The sequence below is a fragment of the Papaver somniferum genome, unplaced genomic scaffold (genome assembly GCF_003573695.1).
Source record: "Papaver somniferum cultivar HN1 unplaced genomic scaffold, ASM357369v1 unplaced-scaffold_137, whole genome shotgun sequence".
Classification (NCBI taxonomy): domain Eukaryota; kingdom Viridiplantae; phylum Streptophyta; class Magnoliopsida; order Ranunculales; family Papaveraceae; genus Papaver; species Papaver somniferum.
Window position 1 is genome coordinate 12206793 of NW_020622934.1, and position 24009 is coordinate 12230801.

Genomic DNA, 24009 nt, shown 5'->3' on the forward strand with positions numbered 1-24009 from the left:
TTTCTAAGCAGTATAACATTTTGAATCTGTGTGCACAAATCCGAGAACTAGCTTTTGATTCCCAAAAACATGATTCTGTGATAGTTGAGTACATTATTTGCTCTCTGAACTTGTTATTTCGCTGTGCTAAGCCTGTGTCTGTGTGCTTGCATCTCCGAATCTGTTACCGTTCTTGTAAGCATCATCTCACACCTAGGATTATGCAATTGTTCTGGTCTCTATAACATGTGACTAGTTTGTCTATTAGGCTATGAGTGTGTCTTTCCGAGACCAAACAAATCGACTTGTCAGAATAAATCAAGAAGAAATTGTTGAAATACCCATCGTGGTAGTGAACAGCCCTGTAGACATCCCTGACCAAAGGAGACAATGTGTGAAGAATTGAATCAACCCCGTAGTCTCCAGGATTACATGTATCCTGCGAGATTAAGTTTGTCCTCATGCATTGTCTTACCCCAGACCGATGGACCATTTGAATTGGATTCAAGCATGATACAAATGCTTCCGATATTTCAAGGGGTTGATGCTGAAAACCCCTATCATCATGTAAGAGAGTTTGAGCAAATTTTCCAGACTATGCAATTTGAAAATATGTCCGAGGACTCTCTAAAATTTCGTATGTTTACATTTTCTTTAAAAGAAAGGGCTAAATCATGGTATTACAGTTTGAGAACACAGTCAATCACCACTTGGGACCAACTCACAACAATATTTTCAAAAAGTTCTTTCATATCATAGAACCATCAACATTCGTCAAAGTATTAATTGTTTTGTCCAGTTACATGGAGATACACTTTTTCATTATTTTGAACGGTTTAATGATTTGTTGTTTGAGTGTCCTCACCATGGATTTGAGAAGTGGAGACTGGTCGCAATTATTTATGAAGGCTTAGACTTTAATTCTCGAGCCATGGTTGAGTCTTTGTGTAATGGTGATTTCATTGACAAAACTGTGGATGAAGCATGGACATTTCTAGCTGAAGTTGCAGAGAAAACCCATTAGTGGGAATCCTATAGGGAAACTAGGACAATGTCACATGATATGGGTGATTTTCATGAGTCAGATGTCGAGTTTGACTCTGATACAAATATAGAATTCTTAATTAGGAGAGTTGAAGCTCTAGAAAGGTGCACAAATAAAAATTCTGATGCACCCAAGTTATATAGCCAGACTGAATTCTCTTTTTGCATATTGTGTGATAGCTTAGGCCATTTGATTGAGAAGTGATCTGAATTGCATGCCATTAAGCAGTCTAAATTGCATTGTGCCAATACTTCCCATCAAATGCATGAGAATAACCCATACTCATGAACTTGTGAACTAGGAAGGAGAAACAATCTGAATATTTCATGTACTGATGACCCTACGCAAGGTTTGCAACCTGCAGTGAGTCAAGTTGTCACTGTACTAAATGAAAATGAAAGAAGTGATAAGCATGTTGACTATAAATGTGAAATGTTTGTTTTTCCCAATGATCTTAATTCTGAATATAGTGTTTCATACCCTATTGCTGAAAATGTCAATCCATATTCACCTATTTTAGAGGCAAATGTATGGGCGGAAAACACTAATGGTCTTGACAAAGTAGGATTTTCATGTATTTGTGATGATGATGATGATGATGATACAATCTTAGAGGAGTTCTTTAACTCTGAAAATGAAATTTCAGAGTCTTGTAATTCTGAAATGCTAGACCATAGTGTAGAAACCTGAATTGATAATGTTTCTTCTAATATTGATATTCATCGAATACAATATCCGAATGATTTGGATGCTGATATGGGGCTTGTGCAACTGTTATGTGAAGGAAAGCATAAAACACAACTTGTGCCTGACTTAGGAAATGTTGAATTGTCTGTTGACACTAATGATCTTATGCATGAAAATATATTTGATGTGTCTGATTCCCTGCCTAGGTCGCAATATACTGCTTGTTCTGATACTAATTTGGGTGCTTTAGATAATCATGAATATGATTTTGGTCTTGTTAATTTGTTCAATGAACATGAGCATGATATTGTGCTTGTTTCTGACTTAGGGAGAGTTGAATCGTGTTATGATACAGATGAAAATAACTTAGACGGATCTGATTCCCTTCTCAAGTCACAACATGATTGTCTTAATGTCGGCCGAGAGGTTGTCAAACCCACTTTGTGGACAACTCCAAGCGTTAGTTTAGATCTGTGTGCTTCTCAAGTTCTTTTGAACCATTTTGCATCCAAATATAATGTGTTTAAGGAGCCACAGTTTGAATGTGTATGTCTGCCTGTCCCTAGCAAAATCCATTTTGAATTAGACTTTGTGCATGATGCACCCCTAAAATTGCAAGATTTTGTGTTCAAAAACACACTTGTTGACAACCTCTGGTTTGGGGGTAACTCGTTTACATATGCAGCCTTACTTTCACTCTCATGTTACATATGTGTAAGGTTGTTGGTGTTTCTGCGTTCCATCTTTTGGGTTGATCCTCAACTCTTTAGGATGTATATATATGGTGAATTATCTTTGTATATAATCCAGTAGGTTCACTATCTCTTTTTTGAGTTAGTTTGATTTTTCTTTTTCTGTTAAATGTGCTAATCCAATGTGACTATCAGCTGATTTCCTTGGGTTCTAGCGTTGAATAACGGAGTTCTAATCTTGCTTTCGCTGACATCTGGTAACCTCTTTCCTTTTGCTCTGCTCAGCATGGTTCTCTTGGTATGTTGTAGTACAATTTTGCTCATCTATATAAAAATCGAGGACAATGTTTAGTGTCGGTTTGGGGGTGAAAAGTAGATACCATCGACTGTCACTGTATTATATTTTGAAACTGAACTCTGCAATATATTTAAAAAAAAATGAAAAAAATGAAAAAGTGAGCTCATTTACTTTGATTTGTGATACCTGTGCATGTATGAAATCTTAGGATTCTTAGTCTAGATGATGAGGCACCCCTGATTCTAGCACAATTCACATGTGATTCAGAAATTTGCACATGCACGATCAACCAAGTGTGTATAGCGTCGGTGTTTCATAGGTTAAGTAGGCTACCAATCATCTAGAATACTGAATGGGACTCGACTAGCTTGTTCTTTGGTTGGTTGGGATAGAAGTTGGAGGACACGTTATGAATAACAACCATTGAATTTGACCGGGGTATCCAAAAGGGCTGCCTCTTGCTAAAAGTGTCATGTAATCTATTTTTTTCTGTTTTTGTGTAAAGTTTGTTGTGTCTTGTGTAAAGTCATCAGAAAATTCAGAAAGAAAAGAAAATTCAGTTGAAAAAAGTCATGAAAAAAAAAAAAAGAGAAAAAGTATCCACTGTCTGTTGTGTTCTGTTTCAGAGTTAAAGTTTCTCTCTTACCTCAAAATGAGAGTAGTCAATGTAATATGTTGTTATATGTTGCAAGGAGGGTGTAGCCATCGATGTACAACGCGGGTAAACTGACATATCACTAACTCTTAGGTGAACATTCACAATTCTCGTAAAGCCGGACAACTAGCTTGTCTTTGAATTCAGTTCTTAGCCTAAAAACTATCTTAGTAATTGACAGTCATAACTTCCTAGAGTAAATCATTCTCTATGCATGTCTAAGGCAGATATACTTTATACTCTTATCACATGTCCTTAGTTGTTTCAGTGCTAGAATTGTGCTTTTGAAAGCTAGATTAACATATCCAATTGTTGTGAGCTAAAACTGAATGCAGGTATGACTTTCATGGAATCTGAGCTTATAATTTCTCCTAGAACTTTTCTTAGCCTTTGTTTTACTCGTGGACGAAAAAAATTCAGGTTTGGGGGTTGATGTGTTTTCAAAGTTGTTGTAGTAATATGATTCGTTCAAGACTTGTGAAAGCGGATTTTTATATTTTTTGAATAAATAAAAATAGCGAACTAAAAGATTTTTTTAGACTTATGAAAATTATGGAGAGAATAGGGATAGGATTCCACCATTGATTGATATTAGTGATTTAATAAAACAATAATTATGCAACTCAACATTCAAATTGATTCTTATAGTATTTCCTAGACATGTAGATTTCCAAAAGAATAGATGTTAATCCAAGCATAGAATATCAAAACCCTAAAGCAAGCATATTCTATCAAGAGAAAATACACCTAACTTATCAAAATCATAAAAACGATTTTTAGTTCAATGCAAAAATCATAATAGAGTTGTTGCAATTAATTAATAGAAATATATCACTTTTACCAAAACAACGGCTTCCTCCATAGCCCCAAGGATTGGGTTTAGCTCATCATGATGTTGGAAACAGGCTAAAAAGTTGATTTCATTGCTCAAAGTAGGTTTACTAATGATGAAATGGAGAAAATGATGAAAATCGGGTGTTTGCAACGTTTATAATTGTTGAAAAACACTGTTACAAAGAACGATAAAAGAGAACTGTTGTTGTTGTATCTCTGCGACCCTCACGTGACTGTCGTTGTCACTGTTCATAAACGACTGCCTCTGGTGGTCTTTTGTTCTTCGTGTTCTTGGTGCAGCAGCAGAAACAGAGTTCTGAAAACTCTTGATTCTCGCCTCCTGAGCTCTCCTCTAGACCCCAAACTCTCAGTCCCCCTTCTATGTGATACCATAAGCCTATATATACCCACAGAGACCTTCGAATATCACCCCATTACTCCAAATAATCCTCATAACTCCGGAAGCAAAGAAAATATTCTCGGGAATATTTTCTTCCCTTTTTCTTCTCCTGCACGCATATGGATACGTGCATAGAATCTTTGTTTAACTCCTTCACGTTTCTGAAGCAACCAACGCGTGCGGTACACGTCCAAACTCGCTGTAATCCCGTGACTGTCTCCCTTGTGAACACGGTTGCCCTGTTTAGCTTCAATCCGACGATGCAGCCAATTCCAATCGAAACAATCAACCATACCACGCCTGTTACGCTCCGTAAAGTCATCCCGTGCAAATTCAGCCATTGAGTCTCACTGCAGCTCCTCCAAATCCGAAGAAGAATATGTTGCAGGTGAAAAAAAATATTTCCTGCCAAAAAATTAATTCAAACGAGGGCGAAGGGTGCTGTGGACAAAAATGGGATACATATAGCCGTGGCTGACACTTAGAAAAAATGGGGGTCCATATAGCAATTGTCCTCCGGGGTGCTCCGCGCAACTTTTCGAGCCGAATTTTCCAACAATATTTATTTTCCAAAAAATACCTACAAATGCACAAAAAACCATAATATGAACGAAATCGTGTACTAATAATACGGAACATTGAGGACAAATTAGACACATAAATGCGTCTATCAAATACCCCCAAACTTATTATTTGCTAGTACTCGAGCAAATCTAATATAGAAAATAAAAATGACTACACTTAGCACGTGCAGCAAGCCGTTAAACCGCTAGGTGTCCCTAGCGGCGGAGTGTTGTCTCCGGAGGGTTTACCAGAGGTGTACCCACAAAACCATTACTCCAGACCCTAGGTATCTACGCAGAACCTTGGAAGGCACTAAAGAATCTCCTTGGTTGGCATACAAACATTGACTATAGGAGGAAGTACCCTGATGCGAATTTCCAATTGATGTACACGAGTTTGCACTCAACATACTATAATTCATATATAAGTGACAAAGCTCTACTCAGATAGTTTCTAGACATCATAACCGGAGTCAACCAATCACATGGAAAGATTAAGAAGATGGATAAAGAGATGGTTAAAAGTGAACGGTGTTTCCCATATCTGTCTGAAGGCCTCTGCCAAGGTGAACCTATCCTAATGGACTGAGATACCGGTCTGACTAATATCAACACAACTAGCATATACAAGGGGACCAGTGGTCGATAAACCTAACTCTAGGTCAACACAACTGGCATATACAAGGGCACCAGTGGTCGACTTTATTGAATTTATTCCGGTTGGTCTAATGGTCTGTTTTTTTTTTTTTTTTTTTGCTGGGATCTCAATCACTCTATTTCACCCTAGCAAAGGTAACAACTTGAATCGTGTGCCCCACCAAATCACTTAAAAAATAAAAATAGAAGGATTAAGATTCAACGAGATATGGCGAAACTACCGTGTTTTTTTGTTTTAATTCTAACACCCGAGCTTTGTGCTTTTATGAATAGACTCTTTAGATGTTTCCATCTAATCAGATTGGTTCCTCAACTCCTACAACCAAGCTGTTCCCATCCACTTAGATTGGTTAGTGCCAACCTTAATAAGCATAAATTTCTAAGCTCTGCAGTTTATTTGTTGCAGCTAAGAGCTCACAAAAAGTTTATTCCCCACCCCCAAACTTAAATCTAACATTGTCCTCAATGTTCTAAAGATGAAATGAACAATAAGAAACTGTTACCACTTGATGGATGGAAAAAGAAATAAGGAAGGATATTACCGTAAGCATGAGTACCTCCCAGGAAATGCTAAATTTAAAGTCATTAGCTAGACATCAAATACCTCAAAAAGGATTGTAACCTTCCAAAGTCATATATCAATAATCGAAACAATTGTGGGTCCATAAGACCAAATAGAACTGACACCAGTATGAGACAACTGCACTGATTCATAAAAATGAAAAGAAGAAGCACGTCCTCATCTAAGGTTTCTGTCAAGATAACTGGGTTTATCTGCGACGCGTAATTGAACTTCATATGTGTGTCTCGATAAATAGATTCATCTGAAAAACGGGTCTCTAATACCTGGGTTACCTCCTGGACAGTATCAGGAGGATCGGGTTGCGGAGTCTGAAAAGACTCAAGTAATATCTCAGATGTACAAGGCTCGAGTCCCAAGTTAGGGACTCTAATTAGGGATACGATACAATCACAAGAACCATCACTACCCCAAACTTAGGGTTCACAGACAAACCTCTAACTATTTCTTGAATTTCCGGATCTTCAGAGTCCTTAAAATACTCAAGATATTCTTCTAGTTCTCTACCCCCAAACTTAGGGTCATCATTATTCTCATAAAAATCTAAAACTATTGCCTGAATTTTTGGCTCCATAGAATCTTTAAAATACTCAAGAGATTCTTCTAAAGATTGATCACATATCTGATCTAAGGGAATGGTTTCCTCAAAATCATCTAAAGAATCTACCAGTAAAGTGTTAAGCCAATTATCCTGAACCAAATCTTGAACTAAAGTGCTAATCATATTCACTTCTTCTAAATCATCGTTCTCAGAAGGTTGTCTAGTAACATTAAATACATTTAGTTCAGTGGTCATATTACCAAAGGATATGTTCATAATCCCAGTCCTACAGTTGATGACAGCGTTAGCTGTGGCTAAAAATGGGCGACCTAAAATCACTGGGATTTGACGACTTGGGTCCTCAACAGGATGGGTGTCTAGAACAACGAAATCCACAGGATAAATAAACTTATCAACCTCAATCATAACATCCTCTATGACACCACGACTTTGACATACCTATCAACTAATTGTAGTATCATTTTAATCGGTTTCAACTTACCAAGACCCAGCTGGGTGTATACATGATACGGGAGTAAGTTAACACTAGATCCTAAGTCAAGTAAAGCTTTATCGACCATGTGATTACCAAACGCAGAAGATATGGTGGGGCATCCAGGATCCTTATACTTAGGGGGTGTTTGGTTCAGAAGAATGGAACTTACCTGACCAGCTAAAAAAGATTTCTTATGGACATTAAGCTTACGCTTTCGTGTACAAAGATCTTTAAGGAACTTGGCATAAGCAGGCATCTTCCTAATTGCTTCTAATAGTGGAATGTTGATGTTCACCAACTTAAATGTTTCCATTATCTCGTTGAAAGTCTACTCCTTCTTTGTTGGGGATAACAAATGTGGATATGGGGCTCTAGGCACAAAGGTAGACCTATCAGGAATTTCTTGGGAATCCTTAGAGACTGTTTCAGTTTCCTCGTCTACGGGATCCTCTTGGGAAGTAGAAGGTGCAACTACAGTATGTCCACTAGGCATGGCTACCTTATTGTCTACCGTTTTACCACTCCTAAGGGTTGTTATCGAGTTCACATGGTTTGATGATTTCTCACCAGCTAAAGATATTTGATGGACTCCCCTAGGGTTGGGTTGTGTTTGACTAGGAAACTTTCCCTTTTCTCTTAATGTCTCATTTATCTGACTAACCTGGGTTTTCAACTCGGAAATAGCCTGAGAGTTAGCTTGTACCATCTTTTTATTTTCATCTAATCCTTGTGCAACCGATTGCTGAAATTCTAAACTGTTCCGAGTTAACAAGGCAAGAGACTCTTCTAAACTCATGATTTTCTTACCTGAATGGATCTGAAACTGTGTCGGAGCTGAAGGATTCTTAGTATAGACAAAACCTGGGGGAACCTGAGCATTACTAGACTGACCTTGATTCTGGCCCTTGGACCAAGAAAGGTTTGGATGGTTTCTCCAGCCAGGGTTATAAGTTTCTGAATATGGGTCAAACTTCTGTCGGTTATCAAACCTAGTGTTGTTATAAAGATCATTGTCTTGCTCTTCAATATCATGGCCTTCCCAAAAAGGCTCATTTCTTCCACTAATACCACTAGAATGACCTAATTCTAAGGCTTCTAACCTTTTGGCTATAACTGCTATTTTGGCATCTGACTCATAAGATCCTTCTATCCTATTAACATTTCCTCTACCTAGAAGAATTGTTTTCTGAGGTTCCCTACTATTTTCTCATTGTTGGGTCTTATCGGCGATTTCATTCAAAAATGTCATCGCTTCATCAACAGTTTTATTCTCAAACCCACCTGTGCATAAGGACTCAACCATGGTTGTTATTGAATAATCTAAACCCTCGTAGAGGATCTGAACTAACCTAACCTTCTCCAAACCATGATGAGGACATTGAGATATCAAGTCATTGAACCTTTCTAAGTACCTATATAAAGATTCTCCCTCTTGTTGGGCAAAAGTACATATTTGTGTCCTAATAGACGATGTTTTATGCCTTGGGAAAAACTTATGTATAAAGGCGGAAGTAAGTTGGTCATAGGTTTCAATTGACTCAGAGTCCAAACTATACAGCCAAGATTTGGCTTTATCTTTTAAGGAAAAGGGGAATAACCTAAGTTTCAACGCATCATCACTTAGGTTTTTAATTTTCAGAGTACTACAAACTTCCTCAAATTCCCTAACATGAAAATAGGGGTTCTCATTCTCCTTCCCTAAAAACATTGAGAACATCTGTAAAGTCCCAGGTTTCAGTTCATAATTTGCATCGGTTTCAGCTAACTTGATATAAGACAGACGAGAGGTCCTAGTTGGGTTTAGCATAGCTTTCAAAGTTGCCATTTCTGGCACTACCAAAGGACTAAGATTACTAGGGGTACTTTCCTCACGAAGAGACAGATTATCAAAACTGAAGTTTCCAAAAACGGGGCTCTCAAAAGAAGAGTCTTCGAGCTCCCCGCCTTCACAAGAAGAACTACTAGTTTTGTCACTAATCAAAGAACCTAGAGTGTTTCTTTTCCAAGCCCGTCTAAAAACTTCGGGCATACACTAGAAAAACAAAATCAAAAAGAAAAGTCCTAAAACGAAAGGGATGTTCTATGCAAACACAAACAAGGATGACTCCACCACAGCAAACCTACTGATTTCTAGCAAACAAAAAGCATGATGGATCCACTTAGATTGTTTCTAGACCATCTTCTAATCCTTCGAACGGGAATTCGTTACAATTTAAGCAAACCCCTCTGGAATCAAGCCGAGTCAAAAGTAAGTTGAATAGAGGCGAGGGAAGCTCGGTGGAGCATTAATACCCAAGGCCTCACCGGTATTACAAGGCGGCGCAGTCACGCATTCAACTTACAGAAACCGTCAAGAACTTCGAAGTACGCTTAAAAGAGTAACTAATATTTTTCGAATGACTTTCCTATTAAGCTCGTTACCCTATCGGTCTCGTTCTAGTCAAAATTTTAGGCTTAGGTTCGCGTTTGGTGTCGTTTTCCTAAGGCGGACAAGAAGAGAACGGTGATGAAATCCGAACCCTTATCTTGTATGGCCAATCCTTTCCCTTTACTAGGAAATTAAAGCAGCCGTTTTCAAGTACTCAACATATATGCATACGAAGGAAGACAGTAACTTGCTGACAGGGGATTCACGAGTGTTTCGACAAACTTACCTCCCGTACCAGACAGGGATGAACCTTTGTAGTCGACTCAGGCCACGACTCCTATGTCGTGTACGAACCCGAGGGGTCGAGGTGATATTGTAATCACCGTCCTTCTCTGCAAACAGTTTATATATAAACTACCCTTCCGTAAAGTTTTAAAAAGATAATGTCCCAGAATTTAAAGTCCAAAGTCCAAAAAAAAATATAAAGTGAAAAAGAAAAAGAAAGTCTAAAAAAAAAATCTACAAAAATAAAAATGTCCTTTTTTTTCCTCTCTTTTTTATAAAATAAAAAAAAATCTTCTTCTTTCACTCCTTTCGCTTTGTCTTTCACTCGAAGTCTTTAAGTATTCACCAAAAGCTTTGGCAAAATTTTCTTTCGCTCCAAATTCCGAATTCTGTAAAAAAAAGACAAAAAACCAAAAACGTAAAGAAGAACAAATAAAATAAAAACCTAAAAAGAAAAATCTAAAAAACTCTAGCCTAAAGACAAGTCCGCGTCGGCGGCACCAAAAATATGATGTGTTTTCAAAGTTGTTGTAGTAATATGATTCGTTCAAGACTTGCGAAAGCGGATTTTTAGATTTTTTCAATAAATAAAAATAGCGAACTAAATTAAAAAGATGTTGTGAAAATTATGGAGAGAATAGGGGTAGGATTCCACCATTGGTTGATATTAGTGATTTAATAAAACAATAATTATGCAACTCAACATTCAAATTGATTCTAATAGTATTTCCTAGACATGTAAATTTCAAAAAGAATAGATGTTAATCCAAGCATAGAATATCAAAACCCTAAAGCAAGCATATTCTATCAAGAGAAAATGCACCTAACTAATCAAAATCATAAAAACGATTTTTAGTTCAATGCAAAAATCATAATAGAGTTGTTGCAATTAATTAATAGAAATATATCACTTTTACCGAAACAACGGCTTCCTCCATATCCCCAAGGATTGGGTTTAGCTCATCATGATGTTGGAAACAGGCTAAAAAGTTGATTTCATTGCTCAAAATAGGTTTACAAATGATGAAATGGAGAAAATGATGAAAATCGGGTGTTTGCAACGTTTATAATTGTTGCAAAACACTGCTACAAAGAACGATAAAAGAGAACTGATGTTGTTGTATCTCTGCGACCCTCACGTGGCTATCGTTGTCACTGTTCATAAACGACTGCCTCTGGTGGTCTTTTTTTCTTCGTGTTCTTGGTGCAGCAGCAGAAATAGAGTTCTAAAAACTCTTGATTCTCGCCTCCTGATCTCTCCTCTCGACCCCAAACTCTCCGCCCCCCTTCTATGTGATACCATAAGCCTATATATACCCACAGAGGCCTTCAAATATCACCCCATCACTCCAAATAATCCTCATAACTCCGGAAGAAAAGAAAATATTCTCGGGAATATGTTCTTCCTTTTTCTTCTCCTTCACGCGTCTGGATACGCGCATAAAATCTTTGTTTAACTCCTTCACGTTTCTGAAGCAACCAACGCGTGCGGTACACGTCCAAACTCGTTGTAATCCCGTGACTGTCTCCCTTGTGAACATGGTTGCGCTGTTTAGCTTCAATCCGACGATGAAGCCAATTCCAATCAAAACAATCAACCATACCACGCCTGTTACGCTCCGTAAAGTCATCCCGTGCAAATTCAGCCATTGAATCTCACTGCAGCTCCTCCAAATCCGAAGAAGAATATGTTGCAGGTGAAAAAAATTATTTCCCGCCAAAAAATTAATTCAAACGAGGGAGAAGGGTGCTGTGGACAAAAATGGGTGTTGTGGACAAAAATGGGCTACATATAGCCGTGGGTGACACTTAGCAAAAATGGGGGTCCGTATAGCAATTGTCCTACGGGGTGCTCCGCGCAACTTTTCGAGCCGAATTTTCCAACAATATTTATTTTCCAATAAATACCTACAAACACACAAAACACCATAATAAGTACGAAATCGAGTACTAATGATACGGAACATTGAGGACAAATTAGACACATAAATGCGTCTATCAGGGGTGTGATCGGCGCAGCATATTTCTAGGCCATTTTGTTGCCTTTTATCACATCCCAAGTGTTATAAGATCTCTTTTTATATCAAATATTGTATTTTGGTGCATATGTTCATTAGCGGGTAATATTGTCGGAATAATCTCATTTTTGCGTTGTGGTGCAGGTACTGATACTAAATGGTGAACCAAAGACTGGGGGCTGGTGTAGACAAAATATGAGAAGTTGGTCTTGCTACTGACTCAAGTGAACATTAAATGGAAAAGAGCCTAGCACAGTTAATATCCAAGGAAAGGTGTGCCATTAAATCATATCTAATCAAAACTAAAGTAAGCAACCAAACATGCCCTTGATGACTTCACCAACACCAAAACCTAGGCTTCCACGCGTGAGAAAAGAGGATGTTTCTTATCCATTTTATCTGTCTGTTAACCCCATCCCTCTACTGTATATTCTCTATTTTTGCCTCCCACTTTACCATTTCACATCAGAACCATCACACCTGACACCACCTCATCTCTCACCCAGAAACATCTCCATCCATCCATTCGAACACCTAAACCAGAGCCTAACCCTAAGAGGTTGTATCTTATGTATACCCTATTTCCATCTTTCACAAATCAATCAAGCTAGACCTAGAATCAGTAATTATTATGTGAGCAAGAATAGGTCGGCTAAATTGGTTCTCAAGAGTGAATGAATTGAAAATCTAGGTATGAAATTGTTGTTCCTTCAAACACCATCAACATCAGCAATCCAGTGAAGATAAAGTTGTGGTTGTGAAAGATAAAAAGAGTACTCCATCAGTGGTGAGTTCCAAGAAATCAATTTCCTAATTTTCTAATTGTATTTGTTGGCTAGGGGGATTGTTAGACTTGAAGATTTTGTATAAATTGGGGAAGCAAGGATATTTTGAAGCCAAGCCCGGACTAGGCGGTGCAAGCTGTAGTAGTAATATTTAGGATTTAATTTCAATCTTCTGATGTTCTAAAAATCTCTGCTAGGGCAGAGATGAAACCCCTTTAATAATTAGAATTCCTCAGTGATTTTACTTGTTCTTCTCTATGGGATTTCAATGAAAAGCATGATTAGTTTCTGAATTTCGGAAAATTGCTTTCACCTTGTATGTCAACCATCCTAGGTAGTTGGATTAACTCTTTGTCAATATTCAATCCTATGTAAAAAAATTTAGTTCAATCTATGATTTCTTGTGCCTTAGAAGACAAGTAATACTAGGGATTGACATCTTTTGCTAAGATTAAATCATCATCTTTGTTAGTGATTATATCACATCTTCAAGGTAGTTTGAGGCTAGAACTTCTATAGCTCCTTGATTGAAGGGAGAGCTAGTATATCAAATCAGGGATTTTTATGCATTTCGGAGGTGGATTCGAAGCCCTAGTTTACCATTTGTTGCTCTGTAATTTTATTTCTTTTGTATAATCATCATCACTTTGTCGTATCGACGCAAACAAAACCCCTTGTTGTTACTTCTCATTTGAATCAGTATAGAAAGACCTTAGAATCAACTCTACATCTCCCTAGTCTCATTTGAATCAGTTAGAAACCCCATATTTTCCCTATTTATATTGTTGACACCGTGCACTTGCGGTTAGTATAATTGTAGGTATCTCTTAAGTCCTACCAATCCTCTTTTTACCGAAATAAGTATTGTGCACACCAAAGATTATGAACTCACAAATCAGAAATCTTCAATATCTTCTTCGTCTTCAAATCTTCTTAGATATTCAATAAACACCTGCACACAATCAATTGAACCTCTTGTGATCAATCATGCAGAGAACGGAGTCTGTTAACAATGGATTATCACAAGATCGTCTTTAGAACTAACAATAATCTAAAGATCCATGTCGAAACTCTGAACTAGTTTGAGTGAATCTTATATCAGAAGAGAAGATTCTCAAGCATAAACAAACTAGGTGCAATCAAATTTCAACCACCGTTAGTCAATCAAATCAATGAAAACTAAAGATAAACACAATTATCTAGTTTCCCACCAACGGTACTGACTAGAGCTTCTCAATCCCAAAGAAGACTTTAAACCGAGCGGCCGTAAGACATTTCACCTAATTAGGTTACTCTCGTCTACGAATAGGCGGCTTCACCAGTAGCAGCACAACAAGAGGTAGTTTGCTGTTACGAAGGATTAGTTTGCTAGAAATGCAAACTTCAGTATTTATAGATTAGGAAGTTTGGACACCAAGGAATTTCCAAAACCGAAAATATTCTCAAGATATTCATTAAAGCACAAATTCGGTTTCCATAATTTCTGGAAATGTTATGTCCAAAAATAATGATCAAAATCTCTCGGAAAATCTCTAATTAGTAAATGCACATTACAATTCTTATTTCCCTACAAAATGAAATTAATAACCTTAATTAAAAGATTCTTAACTTATTTATGTTTCGATCATGGGATTCTCTTCCCTTAGCTATTAAGGAATAACTTTGAACAATTAAATAATAAACATTCACAACACGTGTTCAAAGTATTTCGACATCCTAACTTTATAAGTTCTCTTTCATACTTACAACCTTGAAACCGATTTTCCACACTTCCAAACAAGTTTATAATTGGTTCATCCGACTTTCAAGAACTATTCGATTGATCAAATAACACTCAATCACAAATCATGGGTTTAACGATTCTACCAAACAAAGTTTTGGTTCTACCTCCATGTGAGTACTGTGCATGGTCACACTAGCTTTCCAAAATTCGGTTGACTAGGTACTAGGATCGGTTCCCCACATATATATGGTATCTAACTTGAATGTGTTGCACGTGTCCATAGGATCGGTTCCCCTTTGCCTAAAAACGTGTTGCACATGTCCATACGATCGGTCCCCTTTATGCTATAAACCTGCTGCACCTCATACAAGGATCGGTTCCCCTTTGTAATGTACTGCACCTCTTACTAGGATAGGTTCCACTTTTCCCAGTTTTGGTCAGACATAAAATCACAAACCCGATCATACCATCTCAGGTGATTACTTAAGATCGGTTTCACTAATAAAGTCATACCAATACATAAGTCAGGCCTTCGTGAATAGTTCTACCAAGAACACAAACAAGTTGTGAGCGGTTATACTCAATCACACATATTGATTGTTCAAAAGATAATCAATGAATAACAAAACCAATAACACCTGACAATTTCCTTTTCGGTTCACAAACAAGTTTATGAACTTACTTCCTTAGAACACATGTAAACATTGTTCCCTAGGATGAAATCCTCACCTCATACCCATACATAATCACAATAGCATTCAAATGATTATGGCGATATCTTATCTACAAAGTTTAATGGTTAAGCAATAAACCTCGTATTGTATTCTTTAATACTATGTTTCTCTAGAGTTCAAATATGCTTCACAGTTATGTTTTCAATATGCACGACTTGAAAGATACATTAGGGAATGAAACAGTTCAAGTCAAATATCACTAACCTCAAGTGGAAGGATGATTGTTGTCGTTGTAGCTCCTTGATTCTTCACATCTTCAAGTCTTCGAATACTTGTAATGTCTCATATCCTAATACTTTCAAGCTAACCTATACGAAGTTGACTCTAGTACATAATCAAGCGACTCTTAACATGAGTTTTTATTCACTAAAATATGACAATCAAACTTGACATACCAACGCTTGGTGGGTTCAACCGAGCTGCTCTAACAGTTATTTTTAGCTTATTTTTCATGTAGTATTTATAAGCTTACTGTTGTAATCATGGCTACTAATGTCTTAAGTTAGTCTTTCTAATGAAATATCAATTTACAAAAAAATAAAAAATAAAAACAAAAACTTGCAATCTTGTTATTGCCTTGGTGTTCTAAACCATAATGTAATCTAATTGAAGCTATAAATGAAAATAAATAAACTTTCATAAAAAAAGAAGAAAAAAAGAAATATTTGAGAAACATAAATATATATACGTGGTGGACTAAGCTAAATTAGAAATCTACTCGTTAACCAGGTCAAAAGCCGAATTAGAAATCTAGTCAAACATGTTGAGCTTGACCAGGGGCATGTGTCAAGTCTTTATTGAATGGACAAGAGTAAACAAGATGGTGCATTTCCCACGGTCTGGAAAATAGATGATATTACCAAACCACACGTACTAGCCCGAAACTAAGATTTTTAAGTTGGTGATTAATGCTATGTTATCTACCTCAAATTGAAACAATTGAATGGATTTCTATTACTTCCCACCAACATCTTCTTCCGGTTTCGGCGTCATCATCTTCTTCTTGGTCTTGCTTTTACGTATCGATCATTTACCCGTTTGCCTGTCGCAACAAAATAATTATACAACTCGGCACCACGATTGTAACCGCAATTTCCAGTGCGGGACGGATGTAAACATTAGCTTTCCATTTTGGGGAGATTCCCGGCCTAACTACTGTGGAAGTCTCGGTTACAAGCTGGATTGTATAGATGGAGATGCAGCTGAGATGAAAATTTTATCGCAAACATTTCGTGTTTTAGCGATCGACCCAGAAAACAAAATTGCGAGATTAACTAGAAAAGAGATCATGGGTGATGATGGTGATGCTTGCGCATCTAAATTTCTTAACACAACTCTTGATTTTGCCTTATTCAGTTATGCTCCTAGTGTTGTGAACCTGACTTTTACTTCCATTGTCCAAATAATCTAAGTGATAACTTCTCTTCGCATCCAATTCCCTTAAAGTTGAAGTGTGGAATCAACAGCACGGGAAGTAGTACTCCTACCACAACTGACGCTTATTTTGTTATTTCCAATACCTCGAGAGGTTCTTCTCCTATGGTATCATCATTTGGTGGTAGAAGTGTAGAAGTTCCTATCATGGGTTCAGCTATATCAGGTCTTACTGATAATCCCTCGTCTCTTCTTAGAGTTTTAAAGGAGGGTTTTGATGTGAGTTATGAAGCATCAGCTAGTCGAAACGATATGGAATTCTGTTTGAGTTGTAGTGCTTCTGGTGGAACATGTGGATACTATGACGACTCCACGGTCAAGAGCTTGACCTGTTTTTGTCGCAACGGTGGCAATGGAAACACTTGTGGTGGTGGTCCTAGTTCCGTTAAAGGTACTTATACATGCACTCTTTCTTCCTCTTCACGCCCTTACTTCCATGTGTGTCTGTGTTTGGTATGAACTATGAATAGAACATAGGATTTACTGCCGGGTTGGACCCTTGGAGGACTAACAAGTAGCAAGCAGTAGCTAATTCCAATGTCAGTTTTCTATCATTTTGCCTTTCGGTAAGAGGCGGTTGTTATAACTAGGCCAGTGTGTGTGATAACTAGCCTAAGGTATATCCATTTTGGTACAAAACCATGGCGCCTTCAACCTGTTTGTCAATTTGTCCCACTCGATAGAGCTGTAAGGAAGATTTTCAGTTAACACAGTAACAGATCTTTTTATTGAAAAAACAAGCTTGTTCGATGATTGTAGTCTGACTAGCCTGTGTGGGATTGGGTATTACATTGATGGAAGAACTCAAAGTTAATGTCAAAAATGTAGGGTTACAGTAGCGCCAGGTAAACACTAGTTGATCCTAAAAAATGTCTTCTTGATCTTCTTGTCTGATTTTCTGTTTTCAGGAATGGTGTAAATTGGTTAAGTTGGGGCTGATCTTGTCCTCATTACTTTTTTGAAGGTAAGGCGCCAAAAATAAGAAGAAAATTGATAATAGAGGTACAGTTTCATGACATCCCATCCCTCTTGTTCTTCACAAATTTTTACGGACTCAACTGTTTTTTTTCTTTTTCCCTGAAGCATTCTCAACTGTATTACGTTGTTACTTATAAGAGTTTAGTTATAGGGGAATGATTGGTGAACTTGGTTATTCTCACCCTACCTCACAATTTCTGCACCATTTTCTTAATAGAACTCAAGTGATAATCAGTTTGAAGTTTGGTAATATGTTCTTCTTATGGTTCTCCACCATCCTACCAAAAATTAGTCAATTCTGCTATCAAGCCTCACCGTCTACTAAATTGAAATTTATCCGGTTCTTTTCAAAGACTGCTTTTCAAAGTGGTAGATAGTGGTGTTATACATATCTAATTGTGCTCATCTCTAGTAAGAACGGGCACTGTAATAAGAACATATTATCTAGTAAGAATGAGCGCTGTAAGAAGAACATATTATCCAAAAAATTAGCTTCATTGTTTGGGTTTTATAAATAAAATCAGTGCCATAACCGTGAACTAGTGTGTGAATAAGCATGTCAAGGCAGAAATTGCCCATGTTCAACCTTGTGTATATATAAATGATGGACTAGAGAGGACTGATAATGCGTGAGACCCTGTATATTCTAATTTGTCTTATTATTATCTTATTATTTGGCTAATCACAGGAGGATCTACACTTGGTGTGCTGCTAGTTTCGGTCTTATTGATCATCCTAATCTGTTGCTTCAGGAGGAAATTCTCATTGGGTAGTCGTAGTTCATTCAAGTGGTTATGCAGGAAGGAGCAAAATAAGCATCAAACACGACTTATAGATGCCTTCTTCGAAAATTATGGATCTTTAGCTCCTAAGAGATTCAAGTATGCTGAAGTCAAGAAAATGACAAGTGATTTTAAAGAGAAACTCGGTCAAGGAGGTTATGGGTCTGTGTTCAAAGGACAGCTTCATGATGGTCGTTTGGTTGCGGTGAAGGTTTTGTCTGATAGATCCAAAAGTAGCAAGAGTAATGGAGAAGAATTCTTGAATGAGGTTGCAAGCATTAGTAAGACTTCCCATGTAAATGTGGTAAAACTTATTGGGTTTTGCTACAATGGTAACAAAAGAGCTCTCATCTATGAGTTTATGCCAAACGGTTCTCTTGATAAATTCATTTACCAAAACAAACAGTTAGCCGATCCAAGTTTTACATTAGGATGGGAATCATTATTCCAGATTGCAATTGGAATTAGTCGTGGACTAGAGTATCTGCATCGCGGTTGCACCACAAGAATCCTACATTTTGATATAAAGCCTCAAAACATTCTCTTAGATAAGAACTTCCGCCCAAAGATAGCAGACTTTGGTCTGGCTAAGTTGTGTTCTCGAACAGATAGCATTATATCCATGTTGGGGACAAGAGGAACTGCTGGCTATATTGCTCCCGAAGTATTCAGTAGAAATTTCGGAGGAATCTCCCACAAGTCTGATGTTTATAGCTATGGGATGATGGTATTGGAAATGGTCGGGGGTAGAAAAAACATTGATGTGCAAGTGGAATTGGATCATTCTTCTCAACTCTATTTTCCACATTGGATTTATGACCGTCTCAAATTAGAAAAGGATCTTGGATTGCAGGGGCTTATGATGGAGGAAACAGAAAAACTTGCTAAGAAGTTGACTATAGTGGGTTTGTGGTGCATACAGACTAACCCTTTAAGTAGGCCTTCAATGAGTGAAGTATTGGAAATGTTGGAAGAAAGCGTCGAATCCTTGAAACTTCCACCAAAACCTTTCCTTTCTTCACCACCTCCTAGATCAACTAGTTCCTCCTATCATCCGTCTAACACGAGGGAGGAGCAATCTTCCAGTATCTCAGGAGGTAATGATACCAGATTTTTTTTTTCTATAGAATCTGAAACTTTGAACAATTGGTTAACATTCTGCACCTCAACTATGAGGTTGAGATTTTATATATCCCAGGAAATCTAATAAAGACTTGGTTTCTACCAGGAGAAAACACCTTACATGGAATAGAAGCTATCCCAATTCTCTATAATGCAAAAGCAGGGAATGACAGCTTATCCACCATGGAAGTGTTCCGAATTCGCAGTGATGCAAAATCAGGGAATGCAAGCTTACCTGCCATTGAAGGGTTGCAAATTCATGGTGATGCAAAACCAGGCAATAGGCTGCGAGCATGCAGGTTTCCTAAATGTGGGACTACTTTATGCATGTTTCAGGTACTTCTCTCTGCAATCATTTCTTTCATGACATTTTCTTTGCAGTAGGGTGTCAGTCCTATTGCTAACGTAGTGCGATCTCTGATTATTTCTTGTGCTCCAAACGATTTTTAAATTTATATTTAGTGGACTCGACATCTTGATCCTAATGAAAACAGGCCTTCGTACATTGAAGGTAAACACAACATTGAGTTTTCAGAGTTACATTCAGCATTTTCACAATTTTTTTTGGGTTTGTGTTATGTAGAGGTTTCTGGTTCTGTTTTTGTGATTTAGGAGCTACAGATCCAGATTATGTAGTCACTGCTGATGATATCGATAAGCTTATTGCTGTCGATTGCATCCCAATGAATGGTGACGGCTGCCAGGTATTTCAGAATTCTCTATAATGATGTGAATCACATGCTACTAAAAAATTAAATAAATTTACTGACTCCCTACTGCTTGACTTTGTAGGGTGAATTGATGAGACTTTTCGCCAATAATCAGACAAAAATAACATGTGGTTAGTATATATATCTTGATACAAAATTGTTATATTTGTGTTTTTTGTAAGTTTAGAATCTTTTTATTTGGATAGTTCGCCATTAAAGAAATTTGTACTGGAAATCTAGAATACACATTATGATGTACAAACTCTCTGGAGCATATAGGAAAACTTAGCTACTTAAAGGTGTCCAAATCCATTATGAGTTTAAAACAAAGATATGGAACCGATATGCACCTGTTATGTGTTGCGAATCCCATGTTTTAATATCTTAGTGTGTAGTTTTAGTGGAAGGTATTGATAGTATAATGCAGGTAAATAAGTGTCCAAGTTTCTCGTATTTTACTGCAGATCTAGAAATGCAAATGAAGATTAAGACTCACATATCCGAAGGTCAAGCCAGATTTAATGTCCTACGGATACTATGGGTACATCTGGATAACCTTTCATCCTTTGCTTACCTGTCATGCTTAATTTATATGGTTTTGATAATTGTTTGAAGCTTTCATTGTCCTAAGTACAGTTTATCATGCCACATTTTCCACAGAAGGATACATCTAAAGTTTGGGACCCAAGAACGTTCATTTTGAACAGCCAAAGCTACCAAATTAGGAACGTAGATGATCTGATATTTCAGGAGGATTACTCAGATAACTCATATGTAAGTACTTTGCTTTTGATTGTCTACATGTGTCTAAGATCTTATTCCCAGATTTAGAGTTTTGGTGATTAACAAACATCGAAATATGAAAATTCCAAAAGAACTTTGTGACGTGTTTAGTCGTCCTTGATGTTGCAGATTCAAATTCCGTATGGGCACACGGCACAGCTTGTGTTAACATGCTCAGATGGGAGTTCTCATCTTTTTAGCACAGGCAATGGTGTTCGGTATGTGGGTTTTTTATATGGGTAAATTTATTAAATACCCTTAGTTTTGACACCCGATAAATATACCCTTATACAACAATATAAATACCCCTATCATTTAAATACCTTATCCATTAAAAAATAGATTACCTTAATATCTCACTTACAATATTATTTTCCATTTAAAAATCTTATCCATTAAAAAATAGATTTTCTATTATTTCACATCCGCCAGCAACAACATTTCACCACCACCAACAGCACCGCCGCCACCACCACTCCACCACCACCACCACTTACTAAATACAACCACCAATAATATTCCAACATCGCCACACACAACCACCATTGTTGTTGCCGCCGCCGCCATCAATATTAGGTGTCAACAACTGAAGTTGATCCAAAAAATCAAAAGTTCAAAAATATTTGTCAAATTTGGTTGTTGATTCCATTTTTCTATTGTTGATACACAAACATTGGCTGTTGACTCCCTTAACTAAGGTCAATTTCTATTGTTGATACACAAATATTTGTTGTTGACTCCTTACATTAAGATCAATTTCTATTGTTGATACACAAATATTGGTTGTTGATTCCATTTTTCCATTGTTGATACACAAACATTGGTTGTTGACTCCCTAAACTAAGGTCAATTTCTATTGTTGATACACAAATATTTGGTGTTGACTCCTTACACTAAGATCAATTTCTATTGTTGATACACAAATATTGGTTGTTGATTCCATTTTCCGATTGTTGATACACAAACATTGGTTGTTGACTCCCTAACCTAAGGTCAATTTCTATTGTTGATACACAAATATTTGTTGTTGACTTCTTACACTAAGCCCAATTTCTATTGTTGATACACAAATATTGGTTGTTGATTCCATTTTTTCATTGTTGATACACAAACATTGGTTGTTGACTCCTTAAACTAAGGTCAATTTCTATTGTTGATACACAAATATTTGGTGTTGACTCCTTACACTAAGATCAATTTCTATTGTTGATACACAAATATTGGTTGTTGATTCCATTTTTCTATTGTTGATACACAAACATTGGTTGTTGGCTCCCTAAAATAAGGTCAATTTCTATTGTTGATACACAAATATTTGTTGTTGACTCCTTACACTAAGATCAATTTCTATTGTTGATACACAAACATTGGTTGTTGACTACCATTTCTATCATTCGAGCCTCACCACCACCACAATCACCACCACAACCACTATAACAACTTCCACTACCACCAGTACAACACCAAATAAACACAATTCACTTAAACCATTACCAGTAAACAATTGAAACACAATCAAAATCACAAGATCATTGACACCAATACTAGTGCAATAAAATGTTAAATAAATGTACATTGAAAACAGATTCAGTCATTACCGTCAATAGTTGATGGAGCAGTATTCAACAACTTGTCGTCCAACTTCACCACCACCACCACCGCCGCCGCCAGCAGCGTACAACATTTCCAACACCACAAACAACCAGAATCACCATTATCTTCATGACCAACTTTAATTCATCATGCCAACCAGAACCAACACAATCTCCATCATCAAAATTCATCGTTCTAACCTCACCAGCATCACCAACACCACCAGCACACAGAATATCCACCAACACCACAACAACCATAACCACCACTATCTTCAAGACTGATTTTATTTCATCATTCGAACATGAACCAACAAAATCTTCATGACTGATTTTATCTACATACTACCACCACCAGCAGATACTCAAAGTATAGAAAGAAGATAATCAATTGATAGATTGAAATACATACCTCCTTCATCGCCGTCGCCACCACCATCATTGTAGATATGGTATCTTCCTTCACCACCACCACTATCACCACCATCATCTTCTTCTAATAAAACAACATATTTGATATCCTCCTTCACCACTGCCACGACCTCCACCTCTATTATTATCGTCATCAACAACAACTGACGCAATGTTTCCAGATCGGAAACTAGAATCGATTCTTTAGGTAGATTGTTCTTACCGATTTCGTAATGAAACGGTTGTGATAGCAGTGGTGGTGGCTATGGCTGAAAGAGAAATCTTCTTTCTTCGTTTCATGAATCCTAAGCGCAAAAACATCGATCTCTCTTCTTCACCAGTCGTCGTCACATGAGATAGCAGTGGTGGTGGCAATGGCTGGAAGATAATTTTCAGATTTGAATTTGTTTTTTCTTTTTTTAATTTATTTCCACTATATTCTCTATTCGTAGTGGTGGTATGTGGTAACGGTGGTGGTGGTGATGGCACTGGTGTTGGTGTTGGTTGTGATGGCGACAGAGATGGTGGTGGTAGAAATGTAGAAGGTGGTGGAGAGTTTAGATTTAGATTTCTCTCTTCTCTGAATGTTCGAAGAGATGGGATTCACAAACGAAGAAGGAAGTTTAAAGGAGGAAGGGAAAATGCGAAAAGAAGAAAAATGTTGAGGGACCCCTGATGGGCCTGTAGTTAGAGAGGGGTATTTTTATTGTCTCATGAGGGTATTTGTGAAGCCCGTCAAAATTGAGGGCATTTATATAATTCCCACTTTTTATATTTATGATTAATGCGTGATTTTATTTGCTGATGAATGCCAAATACAAGGAAAGTGATTTTTTAGCAATTGGTTCGTATACAGT

The 24009-nt window shown here is 37.2% G+C and overlaps 1 protein-coding gene across 1 annotated transcript; it reads left to right on the forward strand.

Annotated features, from left to right (window-relative positions):
- The first annotated feature begins 16879 nt into the window (after positions 1–16879).
- On the forward strand, positions 16880–21841 carry LOC113334584 (LEAF RUST 10 DISEASE-RESISTANCE LOCUS RECEPTOR-LIKE PROTEIN KINASE-like 2.1). Its single transcript, XM_026580806.1, has 10 exons — positions 16880–17165; positions 17744–17776; positions 18441–19631; positions 19763–19992; positions 20119–20167; positions 20269–20360; positions 20449–20497; positions 20831–20907; positions 21027–21140; positions 21279–21841. The coding sequence occupies exons 1-10, from the start codon at positions 16880–16882 to the stop codon at positions 21390–21392; spliced, it is 2235 nt and encodes a 744-aa protein (XP_026436591.1). The 3' UTR covers positions 21393–21841.
- The last annotated feature ends 2168 nt before the right edge of the window (positions 21842–24009 follow it).

Bases quoted from the DNA above. Each gene is read 5' to 3' on its own strand.
- LOC113334584 (XM_026580806.1), top strand. From the start codon at position 16,880: ATGGTATCATCATTTGGTGGTAGAAGTGTAGAAGTTCCTATCATGGGT. The intron at 19,632-19,762 runs GTAATGATACCA...GGTTTCTACCAG, and splicing joins ATCTTCCAGTATCTCAGGAG to GAGAAAACACCTTACATGGA. The intron at 20,908-21,026 runs GTACATCTGGAT...CATTTTCCACAG, and splicing joins ATGTCCTACGGATACTATGG to AAGGATACATCTAAAGTTTG.